Source organism: Strongylocentrotus purpuratus, unplaced genomic scaffold (genome assembly GCF_000002235.5).
Source record: "Strongylocentrotus purpuratus isolate Spur 01 unplaced genomic scaffold, Spur_5.0 spur5_scaffold_16, whole genome shotgun sequence".
Lineage (NCBI taxonomy): Eukaryota > Metazoa > Echinodermata > Echinoidea > Camarodonta > Strongylocentrotidae > Strongylocentrotus > Strongylocentrotus purpuratus.
In genome coordinates this window covers 22,315,744-22,341,088 of record NW_022145601.1, presented here as the reverse complement: position 1 = coordinate 22,341,088, position 25,345 = coordinate 22,315,744, and the positions used below count along the sequence as shown (strand labels likewise).

The 25,345-nt window shown below is 36.6% G+C and overlaps 1 protein-coding gene across 1 annotated transcript; it reads left to right on the top strand.

The window, feature by feature from the left end:
* Nucleotides 1-5,484: 5,484 nt before the first annotated feature.
* LOC105439147 lies at nt 5,485-18,252 on the top strand. Its single transcript, XM_030987051.1, has 9 exons — nt 5,485-5,851; nt 6,215-6,262; nt 7,288-7,496; nt 8,618-8,707; nt 9,330-9,480; nt 10,210-10,368; nt 16,030-16,335; nt 16,752-16,954; nt 17,479-18,252. Exons 1-9 carry the CDS (start codon nt 5,506-5,508, stop codon nt 17,833-17,835), a joined length of 1,869 nt encoding a protein of 622 aa, XP_030842911.1. The 5' UTR covers nt 5,485-5,505; the 3' UTR covers nt 17,836-18,252.
* Nucleotides 18,253-25,345: the final 7,093 nt, after the last annotated feature.

Sequence of the window (25,345 nt, the reverse complement as noted above, 5' to 3'; positions counted from 1 at the left end):
TTTGAAAAGATGAATTATATATTTAACTTGAAACTAAACGTGGAAAGAAATACAAATTAAAAAATGGACGAAAACGTAGCCAAGCAATATTGAATTTTATTCAATAATTCAAAGATAAAAGGTGGTCTTGGAAGATCAGGCGATCATTCTCATGTGGTTAGCAGGCGTACATAATGACGCACGATCTTAGACTTGGGGTGCTCTATAAGAACGAGACGTAAATGAAGTGCCTATTGGCGTGAGGTAATAAGTCGTCAATATTCACCTACAAGAGGATGGGGCATGTTTTCAACTCTTTTAAAGTCATGTCCCTTGCGGTAAAATGGTGGCATGGGCATGAGGTGCACCCCCCCCCCCCTTTTTGATTGAGACTGCTCAGTGTGTTCAACGTTTACATCCAGTCGTAATAAAGCGTTATGTCATAGGTTTCAACGTCATGATCCTGTATGATGTCCATTTCATCTACTAGCAGTTGATCACGAAGGAGTTTTCAGGTGATCAAGGAATCAATGAGTTGAGTTGGGTTTATTTTTTATTTTTATTTATACACGGAACCCACAAAAACCCGAAACAGTTCGCAGACTGGTTTCAATCAGGGCCGTGTTGATGAAATGCAACAAAATCATGACATATAAACATAAGTAATATATAACACTGACAGATTACAACCATAATGCAACAATATAGTAGTAGTAGTAGTAGTAGTAGTAGTAGTAATAGAAGTAATAGTAATAGTATTAGTAGTAGTAGTAGTAGTAGTAGTAGTAGAAGTAGTACTGGTAGTAAAAGTAGAAATAAGAGTTGTAGAAGCAGTTGTTATTGGAGTAGAAGTAACGTAATAGTAGTAGTTGTAGTGGTAGTAGCAGTGGTAGTAGTAGTAGTAGATGTAATGTTAGTAGTAGTAGAAGAAGTATATATATGATAGAGGTAGTTGTAGTATTTGTATTAGTATTAGTAGTAGTAGTAGTAGTACTAGTAGTAGTAGTAGTAGTAGTAGTAGTAGTAGTAATAGTGGTGGTAGTAGTAGTAGTAGTAATAGTAGTAGAAGTAGTAGTAGCAGTGGCAGTAGTAGTAGTATTAGTAGTAGTAGTAGTAGTAGCAGTAGTAGTAGTAGTAGTAGTAGTAGTGCTGGTATTAGTAGTAGTAGTAGTAGTAGTAGTAGTAGTAGTTGGAGTAGTAGCATTAGTAGTATTAGTAGTAGTATTTGTAGTGTTAGTAGTAGTAGTACATGTACCGTACTCACATTTCACCGCTAAAATGAAGCATTAAGGGGATCGTTTAACAATGTTAGATATGAGATGCACGGCCCTACGTGTTATCAGTGTCTGTGATATGGTGTTATATTGAAGCCCTAAACAAAATTGCGCTTCAAAATAATCAAGATGTGCCTCAATAAAGTAAAAACCTTTAAATGACCGATTTTACCACAGTCGTTTTCCCAAATAGACTGTTGGGTTAGTAAAGCCGTTTGGCAAACATCAATCATAAATGTCTTGATAATCAGACAGACGATCGGCTTGTAAAAGTCACGGGGTTCCTGACTGACCTAAAGGTTTATAATTATCATTTCAGCATGAGCTAAATCAAGGATCTAAGACAAAGTTACCGGATGTAAATAATTGTGTTTAGCTGGCAGTCAGACACTGTACAGATACTGTAGTAGTGTAGTGCAGTTACTCCCGCTCGGCGTAAATTGCACGGCGTAAGCGCCGTGACACCGTGGGAGTTCCCCGCTGGAGGCATTTGAAATCCCGAACGATCGCTGAATTTTGCAAGTCTGGGGGGGGGTGGGGGGCGGTAAAAAAATTGTTCACTTTTTTCTTAGGGAAAAGGTGAAATATTTGTGATGTCAGCAATACAAAAAATGAACTATTCGGCAGGAAACATCTTTTCTAGTAAAACTATTCGTTTTCTTGTTGTGTACATTCCTAATGCAACATTCTTACGAGTATGGATATAAATAGATTTGTATTATCAACAAAAAATACTTTGTGAAAGACAGTAAACGAATTGATAATTTGTCCGTCTCCCACACCCCATGGAGTACGGCAACACTCTTTCAAAGACTTATTATCTGAGCTCTTCTACACAATAACTCGTAGCAAAAATATGTGGAACCACCTTGACCTAATTTTGAAAACTATATTGCATTTGTTTAAAGCAGGATCTACTTGACTGAATACAGGTCAAATGAAAAGGGAAACAAAAGTGAAATGGAAATATGCTTTGGCCTGCAAATGTCAGGTTATAAAACGAAAATTTACTGATAGTCGCGTTAACATGAACAATGCGAGCTTTTGTATAAATAAACTCAGCTTCTAAATAAACTCAGCTTCTAGTAAACTTCTAGTAAACTGTGTATCAAGGACGAATTGAAAATAGATGTCTTCTCTCATCTGTTGACAGTTAGCCAATAACACATTTTGGCAATGGAATTAGATGTTCACATGTACATTTTCAAAATATATCCATGGATGTCGAAAACCGTCATTGAAGATGATAGCACACGCGGTGGTGCCGTAGCAAAGTGGTTCATTCACTTGACTCTAAGCCAAATAGATTATTTAAAACCCAGCCCTACTCTACAGGTCTCTCAACCATCGATGTCCACAGTATCTCAATACCATAAAACATATTCTCTGGCTAAAAATCATTAAATTTGCAATAACTTAAGTAATTATGTGTGCGACCGTGATAAATTTGGTACCAGACACAACAAAGCTCAACAAGCTTCTTATTTTTTAGTGATACGCCAAACACACGCATACTTTTTAAGGCCGCCATCCTAGTCAAGCATCCCTTTTGATTGCGGTCTCCTGCACCTTTTCCACAGATAGTTCGAATGATAATTTGACATTTTGATAAATGTGTCATATAAATATCAAGTTCGTTATTATATGTATATAATATGTAAATAACATTTTGACATAAAGTTATTCTTTGTAAATTGTGTATTATACATTACGTTTATCTGTTCTTTGTTATACATTCAATGTATTTGGGAAAAATGAAGAAATCAAATCAAATCAAGTATTTTTGCCAGTTCACGGACATTCTGTAGTCCCATTCATTTTGTTAGACACTAGTTGATTGACTGGTTCACTGGTCTTTGTTTGAAGTGTTATCTCGTTATTTAAGTGACTCAAACATATGGAGCAATGTGTGCAGGTTTTATAACTCCTTGGCGTAATATCAAATATCACTTTTATAGATTTGTACTAGACATGATAGATATACAGACTACTTGAATAGATTTGTTTTCATTTTCTTTCTACACCTGGTTAATCTAGTGTAAATATGTGGTCCATTCCAAAATTTAGAGCCAACGAAAGACAAAGAAAATGGAAAAAATTCTAAATTTTGAAAGACGTTTTGACCCGAATTCTACTCTCTTTTTCGGCTTTTGTTCGAAATTGGGTTATACAAATTAAGCTGGTCTGAGGTGTAAGTTTTTCTTTGTTAAACGAGATCTTAGACCCAGGGTTGGGTTAAAAGGAATTAGTAGAGCATGGACGAAAAGTCAAATTTTAAACCTAAGCCGTATACTTTAATCTACTATAAGTAGAGTTTAATAAAACCCAGTATTACCGTCATGAACGCTCTCGTTTGAATGTGTATACAATGTACGTCTAAAATGTACAAATATTGAACTGAAAGTGAAAAAATGTAGGCACATTATAACTTGAATTGACTCTAATTTAAACTTTAAATTGTAATAATTTAATGGAAAAAATGTTCCAAGGTCAAGCTTGTACTATATTCTGAGGATTTACTTAGCTATTTGATTTTTTTTTTAATACATAAATACGAAACTAAAAAAAAAGAAAAACTGAATCTAATAAAGTGGCCTCCAGTCGTATTCACTTGGATTGCATGAATGGCATTCAAGGTCATTTTATCTCAAGTACGTGAGCTTTTGTTGGAGTAAAAGCAAAATATATCCCATAGCTCTACTTTCGTTTTCGTTTCGATGCTGCGCCGAATAATAGGGAATATCTTTTTTTATAAAGCTAACACCCGTGAGAGAGGCGCATATATTAAAGGCGATTTGTTTGAACACAAGTTGAGGATTCCTCGTAGACTGGAGTCACTGGACTTTAGTTTTTAGACCAGAGCAGGGGAGAGCAGTGGGACGTATCTTGTGATTTCAGATTTATCTACGAGTAAGTCGATTATCCTACCTTTTTTTTCGCCGTTAAATTCGAGTAATCAGTGGTAGTGGAATCAAAGTCGCAAAACGGATAGGCATACCAAACAGGCATATGTTCGGACAGAAAAGGGGATAGAGTCCAAGATGATGGGCAAAGTGCTTTATTTAGGAGAGGCATTTATTCTTGTTGTACAGGTGTCGTGGTATAGTGGTTCATCATCTTGACTCCCAATCCTATAATTGAGGGTTCGAATCTTAGCTAATAAAGGTACTCACGTCTTTTGACAAAACACTAATCCACATTTGCCACTTTCCACTCAGGTTTTTAAAGGGTTCCTGGCAGGATTTATACCTTGGTTGCACTGATTACGGCTGTCTGAGTTAAACCTAGAGTGATAATATGCAAACTTTTTTGGAAGCGCACAGGGACGTTTAAATGGGGTATTTTCCAAAACTATGTTAGCTGGCAGCGAATCTATAGATTTACTGCACAATATATATTTCGTTTTCTGGAGATTCAATGAACATTAATTTTGTTCGCTCTAATCCACAATAAAATATTCCACATTTCACTATCAATAATTCAACTTCAAGGAGAAAAAATTGTGTCATCAGCAAAAAGTACGAAAGACAAAATATTAGATTATATACCAAAGTCATTAATATATAAAAAATAAATAAGAGTGGGTCTATTAAGCTACTTTGTGGAACGCCACAATTTATGTTACGAAGTTCTGAATAGCTGTAATTAAAAATACAAACTGCTTTTATCTGAAAAATAGAGAGGATTTTTTTATGTTGAGAACCGGGGTAAAATGCAATAAATTATTGAAAAATTATTGAATTTTCTGTGTTTTTTTTTTATTTATGGAAACTGCCCCCTACCCTAGCCCCCGCTGCGTACAGTCATGGTTCAGTGACAAAGCAATGGCCATGTAACTGTGAGGCCCCAGGATCAAAACCGTGTCGATGTGCAATATTAGTGCCCTTTTGTAGGGCATTAATCCTTATTTCTGTCATTTATGACTTAAGGGCGTAGGTCCCCTATTTGATAGGCATAGAAGCATACACATGCTTTAGCAGTCACGCAAAATACACATGTGCAACTAATTATTCAATAAAATCTGAGAATGTATACATGTCATGTTCCTTATAAGAAGTGAGTAACGCTCGAATTCCGGCTGCATACAAGGGGGAAATCATTAATCATGGTGTTTATGAATATATATATATATATATATATTTTCAAAATTTTCAACCATAGCAACTGTAAACATGTATATATATATATATATATATATATATATATATATATATATATTTAACTTTCAGTTTAGTTATCTGCATTATACAATATGACTACTGCGATGGTGATATTGCTGATGTTTGGCTGGGGAGCTGCTGCCACTAAGCCGATTCATCCAAATGTGCAGTTCCTTGGAACCGGTTACAACATTTTAGAGGGTAACCCTGGAGGACAGGACTTGAACGAAGGAGGTCTCGACCCAGGCTTGAAGGTGACTCGACAAGTCTTCAGCCTTTCCTATGACGAAGAAAAGCTCACAGATGACAACGCATACTCTGTCCCAGACGAAATCATCTATACCAAACGGGATGGTTCGTCCGAAGGCTGCACTGTGTCTTCCGTCTATGGAAGCAGGAGTTACCAGGAGGAGTTGAAAATTCAGATTGAAGTTGAAGGTATATTCATTACGGGGAAAGGCGGAGGGGGATCTCCTAGCAAATCCCAAACTGTCATACCTTAGCTACACAATTGAAAAATGTGCTTTAATTTATAACTCGAATGCGGTCATGTTTCCCTACATGCGTTCTAGTGTCTAGTTACTATTTAATTTTATTTTATTTAAAGGGATAATTGAGGGAGTTGTATTCAACGTGCAATTATTGCATACCAATGAACTATCGTTTTGCCTGTAGAAATAATGCTCTAGTTATGTACAGTGTCGTTGCAATTCTCGCTCATTTCAGAAGATGTTGCACGAAGCTATATCAACTGTCTTATCTTGGTTTGCGACCGAAATATTTATTATTTTCTTTCTGCAGGTGGGTTTGAAAAAGGCCTCGCAGGTTTTGAATTCGGAGCAAGTGCGGGTAAGGTCCCTGTGGAATACACGTTTTTTACAGGCTCGGGAATTTTAATATTTGTAAGTCATCATCGAGTCAAGCTATTGATCACGTGGCCATCTGCTGAGCAAAGCATGTTTGTTGATCATCAAAATCATATGATAAAACATATATATATTATTACACAGTTTAATCATTTGGGAGCAAAAACAGCAGCGCTAAACTTTTTTGGGATCGTGTTTGGTTTATAAATAATGTCAGCATATAAAAAGCGGCACAGATAGAAAATAACTGTTAACGTGCACACCAGTAAAGACGTAAAGACTAATGGGACATCTTTTCATAAGGAAGTCTTTATATGGCTTTATTCAGTAGTTTTCGAAGAGTTGATGTATACATTTTTCAGGCGCCGTTATACAGGGGCGCGTTTGGTGCGTGCAAGCATTCAATTAGTTTTCTTTTAAAGCCCGACATTTAAAAATATATTCACATTTTTGCTAGTGCAAAATGTGTGGGGTGCGTGTGTGTGTTTTTGTGTGATGAGAAAGTGGTATGGGATGCGCTTTAATAGTAGGTGTAAATGCGAATGTATTCAAATGATGTAAATGTGTTACATTGCTATATTGAAAGTGACTCTAACTTTGCCCCTTTTTAAACGAATTGTATTGCTGTGCTTGACATTAATTGCTCGTTCCCTTTATTTTTAAGAACTATTATAACAAAATTAGCTATCTTAAGGGGCCTATAACTGACAAGCGTTGTTTTCACCTAGGCCCCTTCATATTTCATTCTTCTTTTGTTAGTTCAGTATTTTGATATAATGCATCCGAACAAATTGATATGAGGTACACATTTTCCGTTTTGTCTCTGTTAATAGAGTCCATGTATATCTGTACCATCCAAGTTGTACAATCACTGCAAGCTATTAAATATATGTGGAATAAGGAACAATCAATACTGAAACTGAAATTAAAATACTATAGTATTTACATCCCATTATACTTTGTTCAAAGCGTTCCCTGATAACTACTATCGCTCCCTGTTTTTTATAGCATACAGGACCATATCTGACAAGTTGGAGGTAGAGGAAAAACTCTTCGCTACGTACAGGACTCTTGAAATATTTGGGGAAGGGAGGATCCTGTCTGCATCAGAGGATGTTTCTTTTAGTGATGAGTTTGCTTCGCAACTTTGCGCATTACCAGAAATGTATCCTGGTCATGAAACGACTTATAACCTATTTTTGGATGATTGGGGCACGGTAAGAGCAACACACATGTACTTATGTTATGAATTGAATCAATATCCTAAATACGTTAAGTAGATTATTTTGTTTGAAATGCTCTCCAACTGCATTTTTCAAATTTGTGTTCTCACAAATTTATCAGTTTCAAGTTTTTAGATAGGCCTACTTTACATTTCCTAAATCTAAATCAATATGGTTTTAGAAAAGGACATTCAGCTGACCAAGCTTTAGTACAATTATATAATAAAATAACGAATGATATGGCCAACAAAGAACATGTAATAGGAGTATTTATGGATTTATCAAAAGTCTTTGATACACTTGACCACCAAATTGTATTTAAAAAACCTTACTGTTATGGAATTCGTGGAGTTCCACTGTCATGATTTGAGAGCTATTTATCTAACAGGAAAAAAAGTAATGCATAATGAAGTTTCGTCTAGTTTCCTCCTTACTAAATGTGGAGTTCCGCAAGGACCATTTTAGGCCCTTTGCTTTTTCTATTATAAAGTGCGTCCCAGTGCTTCCCAGAAAAAACGAAACTGAGAATTATCGATGTTTTATCATAACTTAGTCACATCTGTAATTAATAAATGATACATATTTGGAAAGCTTCGATCCTCCTCTTTCATTTTATTCAACTCATCAACTCATATGATGCATATTTCACGCATGAGTGATTAAAATGAATTTGAAGAATGAAAATCAAAAATTCGTTTTCAATGGCTGCCTGTCGTGGCAACAATCAGAATTGACAAAAGACTTAACCCTGTTTCGTCGACAATCAGCCATGCATGAAGTCTTTCGTCTACGGCTGATTGTCGACAAAACGGAGTTCAGTCTTTTTTCAGTTCTGGTTGTTGCTACGGCAGGTGGCCAGTTAAAACGAACTTTTAAAATCAAATTATGTAAATGCAAGCATCACTTTAAACAAACAGAACTTTGTTATCTAAGCTTTACAAATATGTGTTATTTATTAATTATAATTGTGATTAAGTTATGATAAAGCATCGATATTTCTCGATTTCGTTTTTTCTTGGACGCACTGTATAAGAACTAACTATTAAACTTTAAAAGCACCCACACCTATATTTTTCACATTTTAAACAATTTAATGATTTATTAATCCATAACAGCATGTCGTCACGCAGGCAACATTTGGAACGGCTACACAGACTTTCCTACAATATCAGCAGTCATCTATTGTGTACATGCAGGCGAGAGAGGTATTTCATAACTTTCGAGTTTTATACATGTATTTTGTTTCCCATACTTTGATTATATATACAAATACTTGAATGAGCTGAAAACGAATAAAACAGAATACCTCGGAGTTGCCTAAATATTGATATATTCTTGAGCTTGCATTATCCTGATTTATAGCGATTACAAATTTCATTACTGAAAAAGTATCATGAAACATAATGCAGCAGTGGCGAACAGCTCAAATTTTGCCTGCAGGGGCTTACCAGAATTTCCCCACAAGCAAATATCCTTTATTGGTATATTGTTCATGCAAACAAGGCGAGGGAAGAGAATATGTGAGAGAAGATGAAAATTCCAATCTGCATTTACAGCCGTATATGTGGAGGTAACAGTTCCCGGAATATGGGTGGGGAGGGGGTAGGCTTCTGCCCTCTAGCACCTCATCCCCGCTACATATGCCAATGTAATGCGAAGTTCGCCGAAAGCACATCGGAAGTTGTGACTAGTGAAAACAAAGAAAAAGGACGGGAGCACCTCAAAAGGGTAGTGCTAACATGTTTTGTATATGAGTAAAGGATATAGTATCAAAAATCCCCTTCGGATTGATTAAATTGTAAAATGCCATCATTTTCTTTCTTGCAGATAGGCGCAAGTGCTTCAATTGGAGGAGCCTACAAAGGCTTCAGTGGTTCTCTATCAATCACAGGATCGTATGACGTCAATTTCAGAGAGGTTGAGGCAGCATTTGATGGAGAAAAATACTCAACTACACGAGGATCTTTGGAACAGAATGGTAAAGAATGTATTATATTGAGGCTTATTTGCTCTTGACGCACTAAACAGCTGAGTGATTTGTAAAAATAAGTATGTTTTTTTATTGTATTATATTCAAATGTATGTTCTCAATATCAATATGCTTTTTGAATTTTCAAATAAATTCAATCGGGAAGTCTGTTTAGTTTGAGTTTACAATTTTGTTTTCTTACACTAGCTAATTCGTTTCTCCAGCTCTTTCGTTAAACGATCAAAGTGACCTCTATATGCAAATCGTTATGACTCGATCAACAGGACCTACGCTTTTGCCGTTTAATGTGTTCGCAATGTGAACACGAAAACTTACAAAATCTGGACTGGTAATACTACTATAAAAAGATTCCTTCTTCAATTTTAAGTTTGTAATGGTCCTTTGACAAGACATTAATCCACATTTGCCACCTTCGACTCAGGTGTTAATGGGTACCTGGCGATTGCTGGGATAATACTAATTGCATGACCCGCAGGAAGAACTGCTCTGGAGTTAATGAGGCTTCCCTGGTTAAACAAAATTATTATTATATCCCCACTTTCCATTCGTTTAGTACACAAACATTGTATTGTGAACGAGACTTTTCAATTATAGGTGATTGGTTGTATTTTTGCAAAATGTATTTCATATTCCCTTTTTGGTATCTCTTAATATCAAAATGGTTTTTAATTCCTTTCTTCTGCTTTGTTTTACTTCCCTACGTTTCTGCTGTCACAGAACCGATCAAATATCATTTGGTTGGAATGGATCAATTACTGAACAAAGGGCACGTCATACCAAACCAAGTAACGTGTCCCCCCATTAACACTTTGGAGGAAAGTCTACAACTGGCGATGAAAGGGTATCCCGAGTACAAAGGAATAAGTATCAGTTCAGGTTGGTTCTCTTTGCATGCTGTATTAAAGGCAAAGTACCATTTACCTAATCCCAGAGGCGGCACTCCCGGGGGGCAGGGGGGCACAGTGCCCTCCCACCTTTTCAAGTACCCTAAAAGTGCCCCTTTCTACATAGGAAAAGTGCCCCTTTTACATTAACAAGTGCCCCTTTTTACATAGGAAAAGTGCCCCTTTTACTTTGACAAGTGCCCCTATTCATTTTTAAGAGTGCCTCTTCGCCTTTTAATAACTACCCCATTTTATTTTGGATAAGCGCACCTTATATTTTTACATGTGCCCCCTTTTATTTTAAATAAGTGCCCTCATTTAAAAAAGAGCCCCTTTCCCTTCTCATAAATGCCCCTTTTCATCTATGAAAATGTTTTCTTTTCATTCTCATAAGTGCCCCTTTTCATCTTTTGTAAATAACCCTATTCAATTTTGAGAGATACTCGTTTTACTTTGACAAGTACCCCTTCCCCTCCTGATAAGTGCTCTTTTCATCTCTTATAAATGCCCCTTTTATTTTGACACATCTCTCTTTTCCTTCCTAATAAGTGCTCGTTTTCCTTACAAGTGCCCCTCCCCCTTTTCATAATTACCCCCTTTCGTCTTTGATAAGTGCCCCGTTTATTTTAACATGTCCCTCTTTTTCTTCTTAATAAGAGCCACTTCCCCTTCTCATTACCCTTTTAACAATGATATGTGCCCAATTTTCTTTCTAATAAAGAATCTATCCCTTTTTAATGAATGCCCCTTTTCACTTCTTATAAATGCCCGCTATCAAAATCTGATGGGTGCCTCTTTTACGTCGACAAATGCCCATCTCCTTTTCATTCCTGATGCATGCCTCTTGTTTTAGGTGCAAGAAGTGCCCCATTTTCACCTCTCATATAATTAGCCTTTGTACTTTGACACGTGCTCCTTTTCTTTTCTAATAAGTGTCTTAACCCTTTCGATAAGTGTCCCCTTTTCCTCCCATCATTAAGCGTGCCCCTAATTTCAAGCGACTGAAAGCAATTTCTCCCAAAGTTCGTCCGCTACGCTCGCTCGTAGTTATAATTATGTAACTTATGAAAGATCTTTTCAGTCTTCCGTTATGAGAATGTGCTTATAACCCCATCAGGATTGGGTTTTTCTTCTTTATAAGATGTAATTTTTCGCACTGCGACCTCACAAATCTTATAAATTTTCCTCGCTCGCAAATGAATTGTTAGACCATCACATCCAACTGAAAGTTTGATACTTAAGCAATATCTTATTTGATGTATAAAGAGAAACAAATATTGAAATCATCCCCCATAATGTAATCACAATATAGGGGTATATACCAATGTCTAAAAAAATGTATATTTTCCCTTTGAGATTTCCCTTTGAAGGTGCCCTTTTTTGTTAGTGCCCCCCCCCCCCGCCCCACTTAGAAAGTCGCTCCGCCGCCTCTGCCTAATCCATTCATGTCCAGAATGATTAACATAGCATGGCATTCCTTATTTGGTTGTGTTATTTGGTTGTGTCCAGGCTGCGCGTCTCCCTTCTGATTTCGATTTCCTTCTTTTACTTGCAATTTCATTCATGCCATTTGTTAGCCATGGTTTATGTATATAATGTATATTCTTACATGTAGAAAAGGTGTTTCGGAAGGTTTCTTCCGAGTGCCCTTACTACAAAATGTCTTTTACATTTTGCAAGAATCTTTTGTAAATGTTTTTGTTTTATAGAATTGGTAATATTTTTCTCTATTTCCTCATTCTATTATCGTTGTTGCGCTCATACTTCACCTCTTTACCTTTACATCTCGGCGTCAAGGGGGAAATGTGATGGCGCCAAAACGTCACAAACGTACTGACGCAGGACCTATGGGTAGGCATGGTAGGGGAAGGGTGTCGAAATCAAAGGTATGGTAGATTAGTTCTTCGAAGTAAGGAATTTGGAGAGGAGGGGGCCCCAACAAAGGTGATATGAAAGTTGATTTTTTTTTTTTTTTTTTTTTTCCCTTTCACAGGGTTCTTTATTTTCAAAACAAATTTCATCATATACAGAACATCCATATACCATATACAAATAATTAAAGAAATAATTTCCATACATAATTGCTTGACACAGATAATAATCATCACGGCCAAAAACTTTTGTGGCAGATAAAAACAAACATTTATGACAAAATTAGTACTTTAAATATATAATTTAAAAAAAATACCAAACATAAAATACATGATCATATTTATGTTAGCACATTTCCAACACTCTCAAAATATTTTCTAAAGTAAAACCATTTCTTGTTTAGTTTATTCTCTCTGAGATTTGTTTGGTATATATATTTTTCCATTTCATAATAACGTTTTACAGCTGATAAAATTATATCAAATGATGGTAGTTGATTTCGTAATTTAGCTAAAAATATTTCTTGTCTTACAACCATCAGAACACAGTTGAGTGCATTATTATTGCTACCGCAAAATCCAAACAATTTATTTTGATTTGTAAATTTGATCCTTTCACCCGTATTACGAAATATCCAGAACTCTAACTTCGACCATACTTCATTAGAATAGTTACAAAAGCAAAAAACATGTATGATAGTTTCATCATTGTTAATACAAAAAGTACACTTCTTGTCAGCCACTACACCAAATCTTAACAAACTGTCCTTCATATATAATATTCTATTTAAAATCTTGATTTGAAACCACCTCATGTTGATATCTATTGTTGACTGAAATGGAATTTGACAGTACGAACCCCAAAGTACATTCTGAAAATCTAAAAAACTTTTCCACTTTGTAAGGGCTTTACATTCTTTTACTTTGTTTTTTAGCAAAGACTGATAAATATGTGAACAACAAACATTTGTTTTCACCACAAGGTGCACGGCTTCGGGAATGATAGGTGCTAAGGCCTTACTAGGAGCTACATGTGTAGTCATTTTAAAACCTGACCGAATTGCATTACAAAGACCATACTACTGGAGGAAATTTGTTTGTATGTCAAATCTCCGTTGAAACTCAAAATATGAACAAAAAGAACCATCTATTTTTAGGATGTCATTCACAAAACGTATTCCTCGTAAATTCCAAGCCCCCCAAAATACCACTTTGTCATTTATTTTAATGTGGGGGTTATTCCAGAGAGGTTGACTTGCAATGTCGTCAATAAGAAGTTCGACCAAGTCTGACCAAGCGAAAAGGACCTCTTTCCAAAATGGATTTGGAGTCAAGTCTGCTAATTTTCTAAAATAATGTGAGCCCATATACAGGTAAAAAAAATAGGTTTGGGGCAAGAATGAATTGAACATGTGAAAAGTGAAACTTTCTATCTGAGAATTAGTTACAAATCTTCTAATCCATGATATTTTCAGGGATTTAGCATGAATGTAAATATTAATCATCTTAACCCCACCTTTATTATACAGTTGACACATTTGTTCTCTATTGATTTTATCAGGTTTGTTACCCCATATAAATGCATACAAAGAACGATTTATATCTTTCATAATTTGCGAATTCGGTTCTGGAAGTGAAAGCAACAAATAGTTCAATTTTGGCACCAACAAAGATTTGACTACAGTTATTCTTCCGAGGACAGTTAAGAGTCGTTTGGACCATGAAATAATTTGGCGTTTTATATCTTTAATTTTTTCAGTATAATTATGATTTACCATCTCTACTAAGTTAACCGAAAAATCTATTCCTAAGTATCTCGAATAACCTTCTGATACCCAATTTAGTTTGTGCTCTGGCATTAGCTGTTTTTTGCAGGCTCTATTTTTCCCAATCCATATCACATGAGTTTTTGTAATATTGATCTTTAGGTTTGACATTTCTTCAAAATCACCCAATATTTTCAATGAGCTCTGTAAATCTTCTTTTGTACCGTTAAGTGTCAAAATGGTGTCATCTGCGTATTGTAGTAGTTTACTATTTTTTCCCTGTAGATGCAAGCCAATTAAATCATTGGAATGTCTAATCAACATTCCTAATATTTCGCTAACAAGTAAAAACAGGTATGGAGATAATGGGTCTCCTTGACGACACCCTTGTCCTATAGTAAATCTTTCTGTGCAAAAACCATTTACTGTGACACAAGAAGAAGCATTTTGATAAAATAGATTAATCCATTTTTTCAGCGATGGCCCAAAATGAAAAAAGTCAAGGACATTGATTAGAAACTTGTGAGATATACAATCGAAGGCCTTTTCAAAATCAATCATCAACAACATGCCTGGAATATCATTAAGTTCGGTATATAATAATATATCATAAAGTAAACGAATGTTTTCTCCGATAAAACGGCCTTTCAAAAATCCTTTTTGATTTTCATGTATCAAGCGGGGCAATACTTGCTTTAATCGATTAGCTATGCACCCAGATGCTATTTTGTATATAACATTTAAAAGTGAAATAGGACGCTAATTCTTTAATAAATGTCGAGGCTTGTTTCCTTTAGGAATTAAAGTGATAATTCCTAATTTTTGTGACTGCGACAATTCTCCTGTAAAATAAGCAAAGTTCAAAGATCTGATAATGAACGTTTTAAGATATTGCCAAAAGAAACGAAAAATTCAACGGTGAATCCATCTTGCCCAGGGGATTTATTATTTTTCATACTTTTTAGCACTGAACAAACCTCAAATTCACTCAAAGGACCTTCTAAAAATGTGGACAATTCTGGAGTTAACTTAGGAATATCTGGATAGTTTAATAATGTGTCTATATCTACCTCTTCAGTGTCTTTCGCCTTATATAGGTTTGAATAAAATTTAAAGATTTCGTTAGATATACCATCTTGTCCACTATTAACATCTCCATTTTCTGTTGACAATTGCCGTATTTCTTTATTTACTTTATTCTGTTTTTCCAAGTTTAAAAAATATTTTGATGACCTTTCTCCCAGCTCCATCCATTTGATTCTAGATCTCATGATAATTCCATCATTTACTTTTAAGCGATTGGTTTCAAGTTGTGACTTTTTGTCACTTAATTCTTTTAGTAATGCGGTCTTATCATTCGATGTCACTAGTCTTTGTTCCAGTACTTCGATATTTCTTTCCAGTTCCTTTTCCCAATTGATGTTTTGTTTCTTAATGAACGAGCCTTAGGATACAGATTCAACCCGCAATAGCATTATCAAAGTTTCAAAAAATAATTGGTCAATAATTAGACAATTCACAATTTCCAACTATGTTATCGTTTTCATCAAACTCTACCTCGTCTTTTGCATAAAATGTAATTGTCTCTTTTATAGTTTTTATAATTTTTGACAAAGTTGAATATTACCATTTAAGACAAAGGGTTTTGCATATCTCTAAAAAAAAACACAGTGTATGCAAAGTCATATGAACAGACACAGAATGCATTATCAAGGATTGTCATCGCTGTTATCATTTTGACCCTGGCTTTGCATACTAAATATTGCTTTCTCATCAAACTTTGCCCTTTATTATTTACTCGTCTGAAACGAGTAAAGTGAATATTATCATGCCTTTACTTATCGAAGGTATTGCCGAAGTGGTCAGACATAATGGCCCGCATTCGGGCCATAATGAGCAGTAAAAGACAACAATAGATTTCCCAGTGTCCCTCTTAAAAAAACATGAGACTTCGCACTACATAAAATGTGTATTTTTCCGTTTCTTTCTCCCCATCCCTACCCCATCCTCCTTCAGATCCTGAGGAGTATCGGCAACCCCTAACATGGCCTGATGGAGAGTACACCCTGCCTATGACTGTGACAGGATGCCCGGAGGGCGGTGTCTCCTGGGCTGAGGGAAGACGGCTTTTTGATACAGATGACAATAATCCAGAAAACTCTTGGGATCCAGAAGACATACATCTCAATTTACCAATCAAGGAATTGAGCCAGATGGAGATGAAGTTCTGCACAAAGAAAACGGCACAGTCGGCCGATTTTCGACGAGTCTGGCAGAGCGGAAGCTACTGTATCTACAAATACGGCCAAATCTGTCCAAAAGGTACGATGATTATCATCATCGAACAGTGACGTAGCATGGGTCCGGGCATAGGGTGAAAGGCAATGAAATAATAAACGATTGCATGGCTTAAATACAAGTTTCCCGTTCCTGCTCTTCCTTTTTGGACGTTGTTTGCAAAGGTTGAATACAATTCTCCCCCGCAATTCGAAACTCGGGTTTAGCTTAAAACACCAATGCCTTTACCATTTATACCACGGAGACGGGCCAGTGGCTATGGCGACACCAGATTAAATTAACCGACAAATTGAAGAAGAAAAAAAATCATCTTCGTTAATTAATTTCTTTGTCGGGGATCTTTAAACAATTACAAGTCACACGCCTCAGTGATACAATGCTTTGAGATACACGTATAACTTAGAATAGAAGTCTTTATGTCTGGATCTTTCCCCATCTAGGATTTGAGGAAGGGTCCATCTATTGGGATGACAATGATATTGATAACGGCAATGACTTCGACGGAACACTTCCAGAAGGAGTATACGACCGTAACACCAAGATTTACTTCTGCTGCCGTACGGATGACGAGCCAACGAAACCAATCATCCTCCCAGTCGACCACAACTTCGTGCTTTTGACTCCAACGGGAACTTGTCAAGAGGTATGCATGGGCGTTGACTTGGTGATGATGGGTGGTGTAGGGAAATGTATGCCTCCAAACCAGCTTCGGGGTTACTTGTTGTTCGAGGTGACGAAACAGGGACGGCTTAAATTTGTTGTTAACTCTGGGCTGAACAGACTCGACCCGGAGGCGTGGGTCTGGAAGAAATGTTCAGGGTGGTGGTCGTGAGGGGAAGGGCGGGCTCCAGGGAGCTATGACGGGCTTCCGTTGCAAGCAGGGGGTGGGGGTAAGACCAGCAAACGCAACTTTTCATGGAACATAGCGACTAAACCGGGAAGATCAAGATTTGCATTCTACCAACGCACTTTGACAAATTACTCTCTTTTTGCGAGGATGCCGAGCGACCTAACAAGAAAGTTTATATAAGTCAGTGTAAAACCTCGAAGGAAATGATAAGAATAATAATGATAACAATGGTGGCTTCTTATATAGCGCACATGTCTGTCACGTTATATTAATCAAATTTGATTTTGTAATTTTAATGATCTCATTTTTAATTTTAGGTCCTCGAGATGAATGTAGCCAAGGAAATGTTTCACTGGGATACTGAAGGCGATAGCGAGGTCAGTGGCGAGCATCCTTACCCAGGCCTCAAAAACGCTGGAAGTCTGAAAGATGTAAAGATCATCTTCTGCTACTACCAACATGATGAACCTACTACCAATCCGGACAGAAAACGCAGAAGTGGAAATGAGAACGACGATGAGCAGTGTCAGTACTTTCAGGAAATAGCCCAACAGCAAGACACAAATCCTCCGGATCCAACTTCTTCAAACAGTGAATCTTACCGTCACGGTGTCAATCTCTTGTTTTGTGCATCTTTGACATTTTTTGCTTGGGCAGTGAACTATGTCATGTGATAAGTGGTTTGTAGGCAAGGCATAAGAAATGTTAGTTTGTTGTTGTTTTTTTCATTTTATTTTTCTTTTTATTTATTTTTTTAAAATATGTTTTATTTGTTTTGGGGGGAGGGGGTTACTTAGGGATTCCAATTTCTGCTTCTGAGCAGGATTTGTCTTACGGTATGCATATAGCTCCGTTTAGTCTCATTTCACAACGCCCCCTATCGTCAGAGTCAGCAGCCATACATGTTAGCCTATGGAATTGTACAAAAAAAAATTGCTAAAAATTCATTTTTTGTTTAAACAAAAAGTACATCCACCCCGACTTACGTTATTACTACCTCTTTTATTGGAACCCTCATGTCCCATTGACTTTTGAAAGTTCACCCACCGTAATTTGATCAAAATAGGTTGCAAGCTCGTCATTGCCTATAGTACACATGTGAAACAAGTCGAACTTTTGACTCAGTTTGCCAAGCGATTTTAAGAGTATAGGTCAAGCACACGAAGGATAAGAAGCATGAATTATCACGGATCACTTCTCCTTGGTTCATTTAGTCCATTTCATCCAACCCCCTACCGTCATTTTTCCATTTAGTAAAAGCAAACATTTTGCCGAGTTTAACAAAAACATGAATATTCATAAACGGTCAGACAATACAGCCTTTTAGTACGTAACGTATAATGAATGGGAATGGGCGATGATCCGTCCAGGAGGTAGAGGTCAGTAGTTTGTGCTGGCAATGTTCACGCGAGCGAAAATGAGACAATCGGAGTAATATGTACAGATTATCTTAGAACAATAGCAACAAAGGAAATCTAATACATATTGTTCCATTTATGTCAATCATTATAAAGAATAAGAACGATAGATTTGTCATTTCCAGAGGCGGCAGGACTGGGCGCACAGTGCCCCTCTACTTTTTTTTCGAGTACCCCAAAAATTGCCCCTGTTTACTTCATGAAACTGCAATGTTTATTTGTTATAAGTGCCTCTTTTCCTTTCTAATATTTAAGTGCCCTATTTTCCTTCTTATAAGCGCCCCTATTCAAATCTGATGAGTGCCCCTTTCGTTTATACTTTTCCCCCAGTCCACCAGTCCCTCTTTCTGCCTCTGTTAAATGCCCTGATAATCACATTTTCCCTTTCTGGTGAGTGTCGTAATGCCCCTGCAGAAAGGCTCACATTTTCGCCTCTGATAAATGCCCCCTTTTTTCCCACAGATAAATGGCCTCTTTTTACGACCGATAAATGCCTTCTTTTACCTCAGATAGGTGCCCCTTTTGCCTCATTTTGACCTTTTCCCCTGTTAATGCTCCTTATCCCCTCTGAAAGTTTGCTATTCAAATCTGAGAAGTGCCCCTTTTTACTTCGGATAATTGCACTTTTGCTCTTTGTTTCCTTCTTTCAAAAAAGATGTTACTTCGAAATTAATTTGTGTTTCCTTTCAAATGTGTAAACTGCCTCTTTTTAAATAATTTGTGACATTCCAAGCAACTGTAAAGCACATTTAACCAAATTTGATCATGCCTTTCCCGCGTTTCGGTTACATTATGACTTTGGAAGTGTCTCCTTTTCTCCTAAAAATACAATTTTTGCTGGTGGTCCATCCCCCCCCCCACCTTCAAAGATACTCCTCCGCTCCTGGTGATGACTCACCAGCTTTCTCCACATTTTTCAAACAATCTAATTTGTTTTCATCTTGGGGGGGGGGGTATTCTAAAATGCTTTAGGTCATTACTTTTCCATGTAACATGGAATCAAAGTTGATTATAAATTATTAGTTGATGCTGTGTATAATATTCAAAACGTATTTGTTGACAAATGTGAAATTCATGAAAATAAGAACATGTTGAAACTTTTGAGAAGGGAATATTGTTATTTGACAATGACATGCTCCTGTGATCATATTTGTCACATTGTTTGAATTGTCTTATGAAAGTAATTTATGAACTTAAAAAGAAAAATTCCAGGGTTGCACGATGTATTTAACGGCCCCATCGGATGATTCTTTCCTGGTAAATAATTTAATTTCCGCTGTCAAACATCTTTATCTTTTCCTTAACAAATTGATGTAGCACATAAACCGAACTGGTATTATAACCCCACTTTGGTTCAGACGTTGAAAGGAAGCCACAGGAACAAAAAATTCGGCCCTCGCTTAATATCACATATTGACCTACTATCGCATATTATTATTAAATACATTATGTTTCCATTAAGGAATAAATAAGACATTTCTTCAAAAAGGTACACTAATTGTTCAGTATGATATGTATGTATTTATGTGCTTACATTGGATTGGGGTTTGAAAGCAAGAAACATTTTTAGGAAATGCTTGCGAGGGAGCAAATCGACCGACTTTGATAAAAAGCTATATGCATTATAACCAATGCATCCGTGGTATATTACAAGTGATATATTGGAGACCCAAAATTAAAGGAACCTTACAAAATACACAGGTACAATTGCAGTACGAGAGAGGGTTTTCTTTAAACCTGAGTCCAGTACCCTCCCCTAACCAAGTCAGGTTTTGTTGGAAATTAACATTCTGTTTTTCTGTTTGATAGCAAGTATCACTTTGAGCAAGTATTGCTATGTTGATTACAATGACATGGTTCCGTTGTGAACCTCAATTTCCTTTTTAACGATATATGTGTATACTTGCATATACTACATGTACATGGCTATGAAATATATATACATATATACATTTTTTTTTAACGAGTTGTTTACATTTTTATTTCCCTGAGGTAATCATGTATAACATGAGTTTTATGTATACGATTCTCATTAACATTATATGATAAGGAGTCATGTTGAATTAATTATTTCCAAACTTTGCATTGCATTTCAATAAAAGATTTATCTATTATTCATGGTATCATAGCAGGAATTGTCCTCGGATAGTTTAAATGGGAGGTGTACTGTATACAAACTAAATGATCCTTTTATAATTAACCAGTGCCCTGTTTCTTGAAACTTGTTATCAATAATAACTTCTGGAATAGTGGCATTTGATTGGCTGAGAGCAGATTTGTCATGGAAAATTTGGCTTTGAAATATTCCGTTCAAAAAAATGTTGTGATAAGTTTACTGATGTTGTACATACAACTGTGATATTTCTGTCTTTACTTTATCGTTTAATCACCACTTAATCATTATCAATAAGTCTTCTTTTTTTTTTAAACTTAGTCATTACTTCTTCTTTTTTTTACTCAGTCTTTCTATCTTTACATTTTTATAATAATTCAAAAGGTTATTAGGGGTTTTTGATTAAAAAATGTACTCATTACTTAGTACATGATTGTTATGAGTTTATCATCATATATATTATAAAGTATGTAAAAAGCAATTTCAGATTCATGAATAATATGAGAATGTTCTTTAATATATTAGAGGATTGAATGTTGAAAAAATGCCTTTAATTGCATTAATCTCAGGAAATGATTTCATTATTAAAAATTGTCATAAAAGTACCGGAGTGTTGGCTCAGTCAGTAAAGCGTCCGCCACACAACCGGGAGGTCGTGGGTTCGAACCCCGGCCGCGTCATACCAAAAGACGTTAAAAGATGGGAGTTGTTGCTACCTTGTTTGGCGTTCAACAATAAGGGATAGAGCAACGTCGATCTGGCGCTGCTCAGTGGCTGTCGGGCTCACGATCAATTGGGCAAAAAGAATTTCCGTTTCGGTTTAATAAAATTTGGAGTGGACTATTAGGCTATTATTATTATTATTATATCGGTATTTTAAGCAAAATTTCGTAGTAGATTGTTGTGGGTTATCATTAGCCCTGACAAAAAATGTCGTATTGCCCTTAAGGTGCCAAAACATGGGTCGGTCGGTCGGAAATCTCCTTTTTTTTCCTCTTTGTTTGGGCTGATATTTCTCAGATTTTTGCTTGATAACATATTTTTTTATTCATTAAAAAAAAAATGTTAAAATGAGTCCGACCGTAGATTTCAAGATGTGTGGATCGGTCGCAGAGGGCAATACAACATCTTTTGTTTACGCCTTATAAAGTGTTACCGTTAGGTGTGTTAGTTATAGTACGTGATTGTTGTGAGTTTATCTTGATATAAAGAATATGCTCCTTTATACTTAATTTGAAGGTTATTGCGGGTTCATACTTAAAAATATTATCGTTACTTAATTAAGTGCGTCACTTAGTAGATGGTTGTGAGTTTTTTCATCATAAGCAATGCATGATATATATTATCGGTATACTTAAGGATTTTTCTTAGACGGTTTTTGCGAGTTATTATTATACATAATTATTATCGTTACTTTAGTATGCAAGTTTCCTTGGTGGTTTATGCGGTTTTATTATCATAAAGTGTCGTTACTTATATAATTACGTCACTTACTAGATGATTTTTGTGAGGTTATCATCTTTAGATATTACCATTAATGCTTAAGGTATTTGAATGGTGCGGGTTTGTCAGTACCGCACTTTATATTCAAGCGTGTCGTTGGAAGGTTTACTTTATCATCGAAATAAGGTTACTTGAGGGGGTTGCTTGTCAGAGTTCGAGGTGAGAGGGGTTTTGACTTAGGTTTTTGGTCCAAAATGTTAGCTATTAACCTTCATGATCATTATAATCCCCTCGCCGACGAACTCAGAGGGGAAAGAATAACACCGCCATCCTTCCTTCCGTCAGTAACAAATCTGGTTTCCGTTCGAAAACTTTAGTAATAATTGACGGAGTTTAACAAAATTTTGTATGAATGTACATGGCATCAACAAAAAGCTCATTAAATATGCGAAAAGGGCTCATTATTCGAAAATTTGGTCTTATTACGTTCGATAACTTGAGTAATGTTTAATGGATTTTAATGAAATTTGATATCAAAACACAGCCTAAGTTCGATTTCAGAGTATGTAGGTCGAAGTTTAAATGTCATAGCTCATTAAATATGCAAACATAGCTCAAGTAACCGAGAATGTGGGTTCCGTTTGATGCTAAATAACATAATTATAGAAAATGATTGTTTTGCGATTCGTCAAACATTCTAATAGGATATGTTCTGTTAGCCTTTCACATCTTTATGAATCAGGGAAGCGGGAGGGGTGGCTGGGGTATAAATGCTCATATTTGAGCAATTGTACTTCTCCTCATATTCGGGCGCATCTCGTTGCCTGAATATCGTCACATTTAGCCGGCAAGTTGTCCGGTTCTAGATCTTATCGAATGTAGTTTGATGATGAAACAACACCCTTTTTACCATAATGGGGTGTATTTTTTATCCTCGATCTTTTTTTCTTTTTTTTTCTATCACTACCTTCTCGCCCGGAAAATTTGGCAAATAGAATCCCCTAGCGAAATTGCATCCGTTTGCCTACACACGATCACAAGCCTTTGTTTTTATCGAAAGAAAAACAAACACGTAGTATTCGCCATTGTAAATGGATGAATAAAGATTATCAATAAAAGATAATCCTAAGGTGATAATGAATAGATACTGATGTAATGTCTTGGTAATTGTACTTTATTTTACCGTGTATACTGCAAAACGCAATGTGACATTTATGGTCCTGACCACCCTGTGGTTTTAGTAGTTTTTGCTTTTGTGTTTGTGTGTTTGTTGTTTGTTGTTTTTGTCACAAAAACTTAAGTAGTCCGTAACTGATAAAAGTGTTTGTGTACTCTTCAGCAAGGTGTAGGGTCGCTTCGAATAAATTATCTTATTGAATACATTTTGCTCGTCGCACAAGATTTGTCGTTTCACTCATTACATGCTGTAAATAAGCCTGCAAAAACAAAGTCATCCGCTGGTTGTTCAAAGTAGTTGGAACACTATTCAATTAGCATTCGCTTTTAATCCGAGGGCCCGTCAAAGAATGCGCCAGTAACTGACGCAGGCCTACGTCAGACTATGTAAACGGGCATTATAATCAGTAGAGGTGTTGTGGTTCAGTGGATAAGTCTACGGGCTTTGAAGAAGGTACGAGGTTCGAATCCCAGTCCAAACACTATTGTCCTGTACGAGATAATGACCAAGTGAAAAATGAGGAGGAGATTAGGATGATAAAGAAGTACAAGAACATTCATGGATATGAGAAATCGAAGATTTAATGAAAGTGACAATCAAAGAATGAGATTGAAATGGGATTATAAGATGAAAAATGCAGTAGAGAAGAATAACTTTAAATTCATGTATGGCCGACGGTGGTCTTCGCCTCTTGCAATATTTTGGTCGAGCGAAAGGACTGACATATCTCTTTCAATTTGTCCATAACTTCGCCCTTCTCTCTCTCCCCCCCCCCCCACCCCTTCCCCTTCACTTAACTCAACAGGCGTCTATATGAACGATCTTAGATGTTTGGGGGGGGGGCTCCATAAGAACAAGACGTTAAATTGCCAATTGGCATGGGGGTAATAGGGCGTTCATCTTTACCTCAAGGGGGAGGCATATTTTCAACTTCTGTACTAGAGATATGCCATTTGCTTTTAAAAATTGGAAAGGGGTTTTTGGCCTGATGTGACTCCCTCCCTACCTTTTTCGGGGATTGAGGGGTGATCTTGAAAAGACTGGGAGATCATTCTCACTTCCTGGAATTACTGAGTTATCCAGAACCCTACACCAACATGACTCTAACTTCAACGCTTTCAACTTTCAAAGCAACTGAAATGGCTTCCAGTCAAGGATAAGGACTGCTCAATGTGTTCACTATCTACATCCAGTCGTAATAAAGCGGGGTATGATCAGGTTTCAACTTCATGATCCTGTCTGATGTCCTTTTATTAGGATTCAGCTTTTTCATCCTCCTGTCTACTTCTTCTACTGATGGATTAAGAAGTGATTCTCCAGCGATCAAGCTTTCAATCTCATCGAGGGTTGGGTTGCTAGGCCATTTGGGACCATCAGAGAGCGAGTCTGCATTATTCCACAATCCAAACTTCCCCCAAACAACTGAGGCAGTTAATTAGACTGTCCTTTTCGTTTGCTTCCTCGTCTACGTCCCAGTCGTAAGCAATTGGAACATTATTAGGATTCAGCTTTTTCATTCTCCTGTCTTATTCCTCTAGTGATGGATTCAGAAGTGATTCTCCGACGATCAAACGATCAATCTCATCAAGGGTAGGGTTACTAGGCCATTCTGGAAGCTCAGAAAGGTATTCAGACTTCCTGTACCAAATGAGGCAGTTGAGACTGTCCTTCTCAGTTGCTTCTTCATATCTACGTCCCAGTTGCAAGGAAGTCCAATCCAATCCAAAAGACATTTGATATAGCGCCTTTTCCTTGAGGTTACAAAGTATTGCACACACGCTCCACAATGTTTGGGCCACTTAAAAACAAGAGTTAGTCACTTCTCAGAGATCAGTCAGGTATGTAGGCTGATACTAAAGAAATTTCTAGAAGAAAAGATAGAACATAATTAGGACTCAGCTTTTACATCCTCCTGTCTAATTCCTCTAAATTGATGGATAAAGGGTGGATTTCCAGCGATCAAGCGATCAAGCGACCAAACTCATCATTGGTAGGGTTGCTATGCCATTCTGGACCTTCATAAAGTGAGTCCG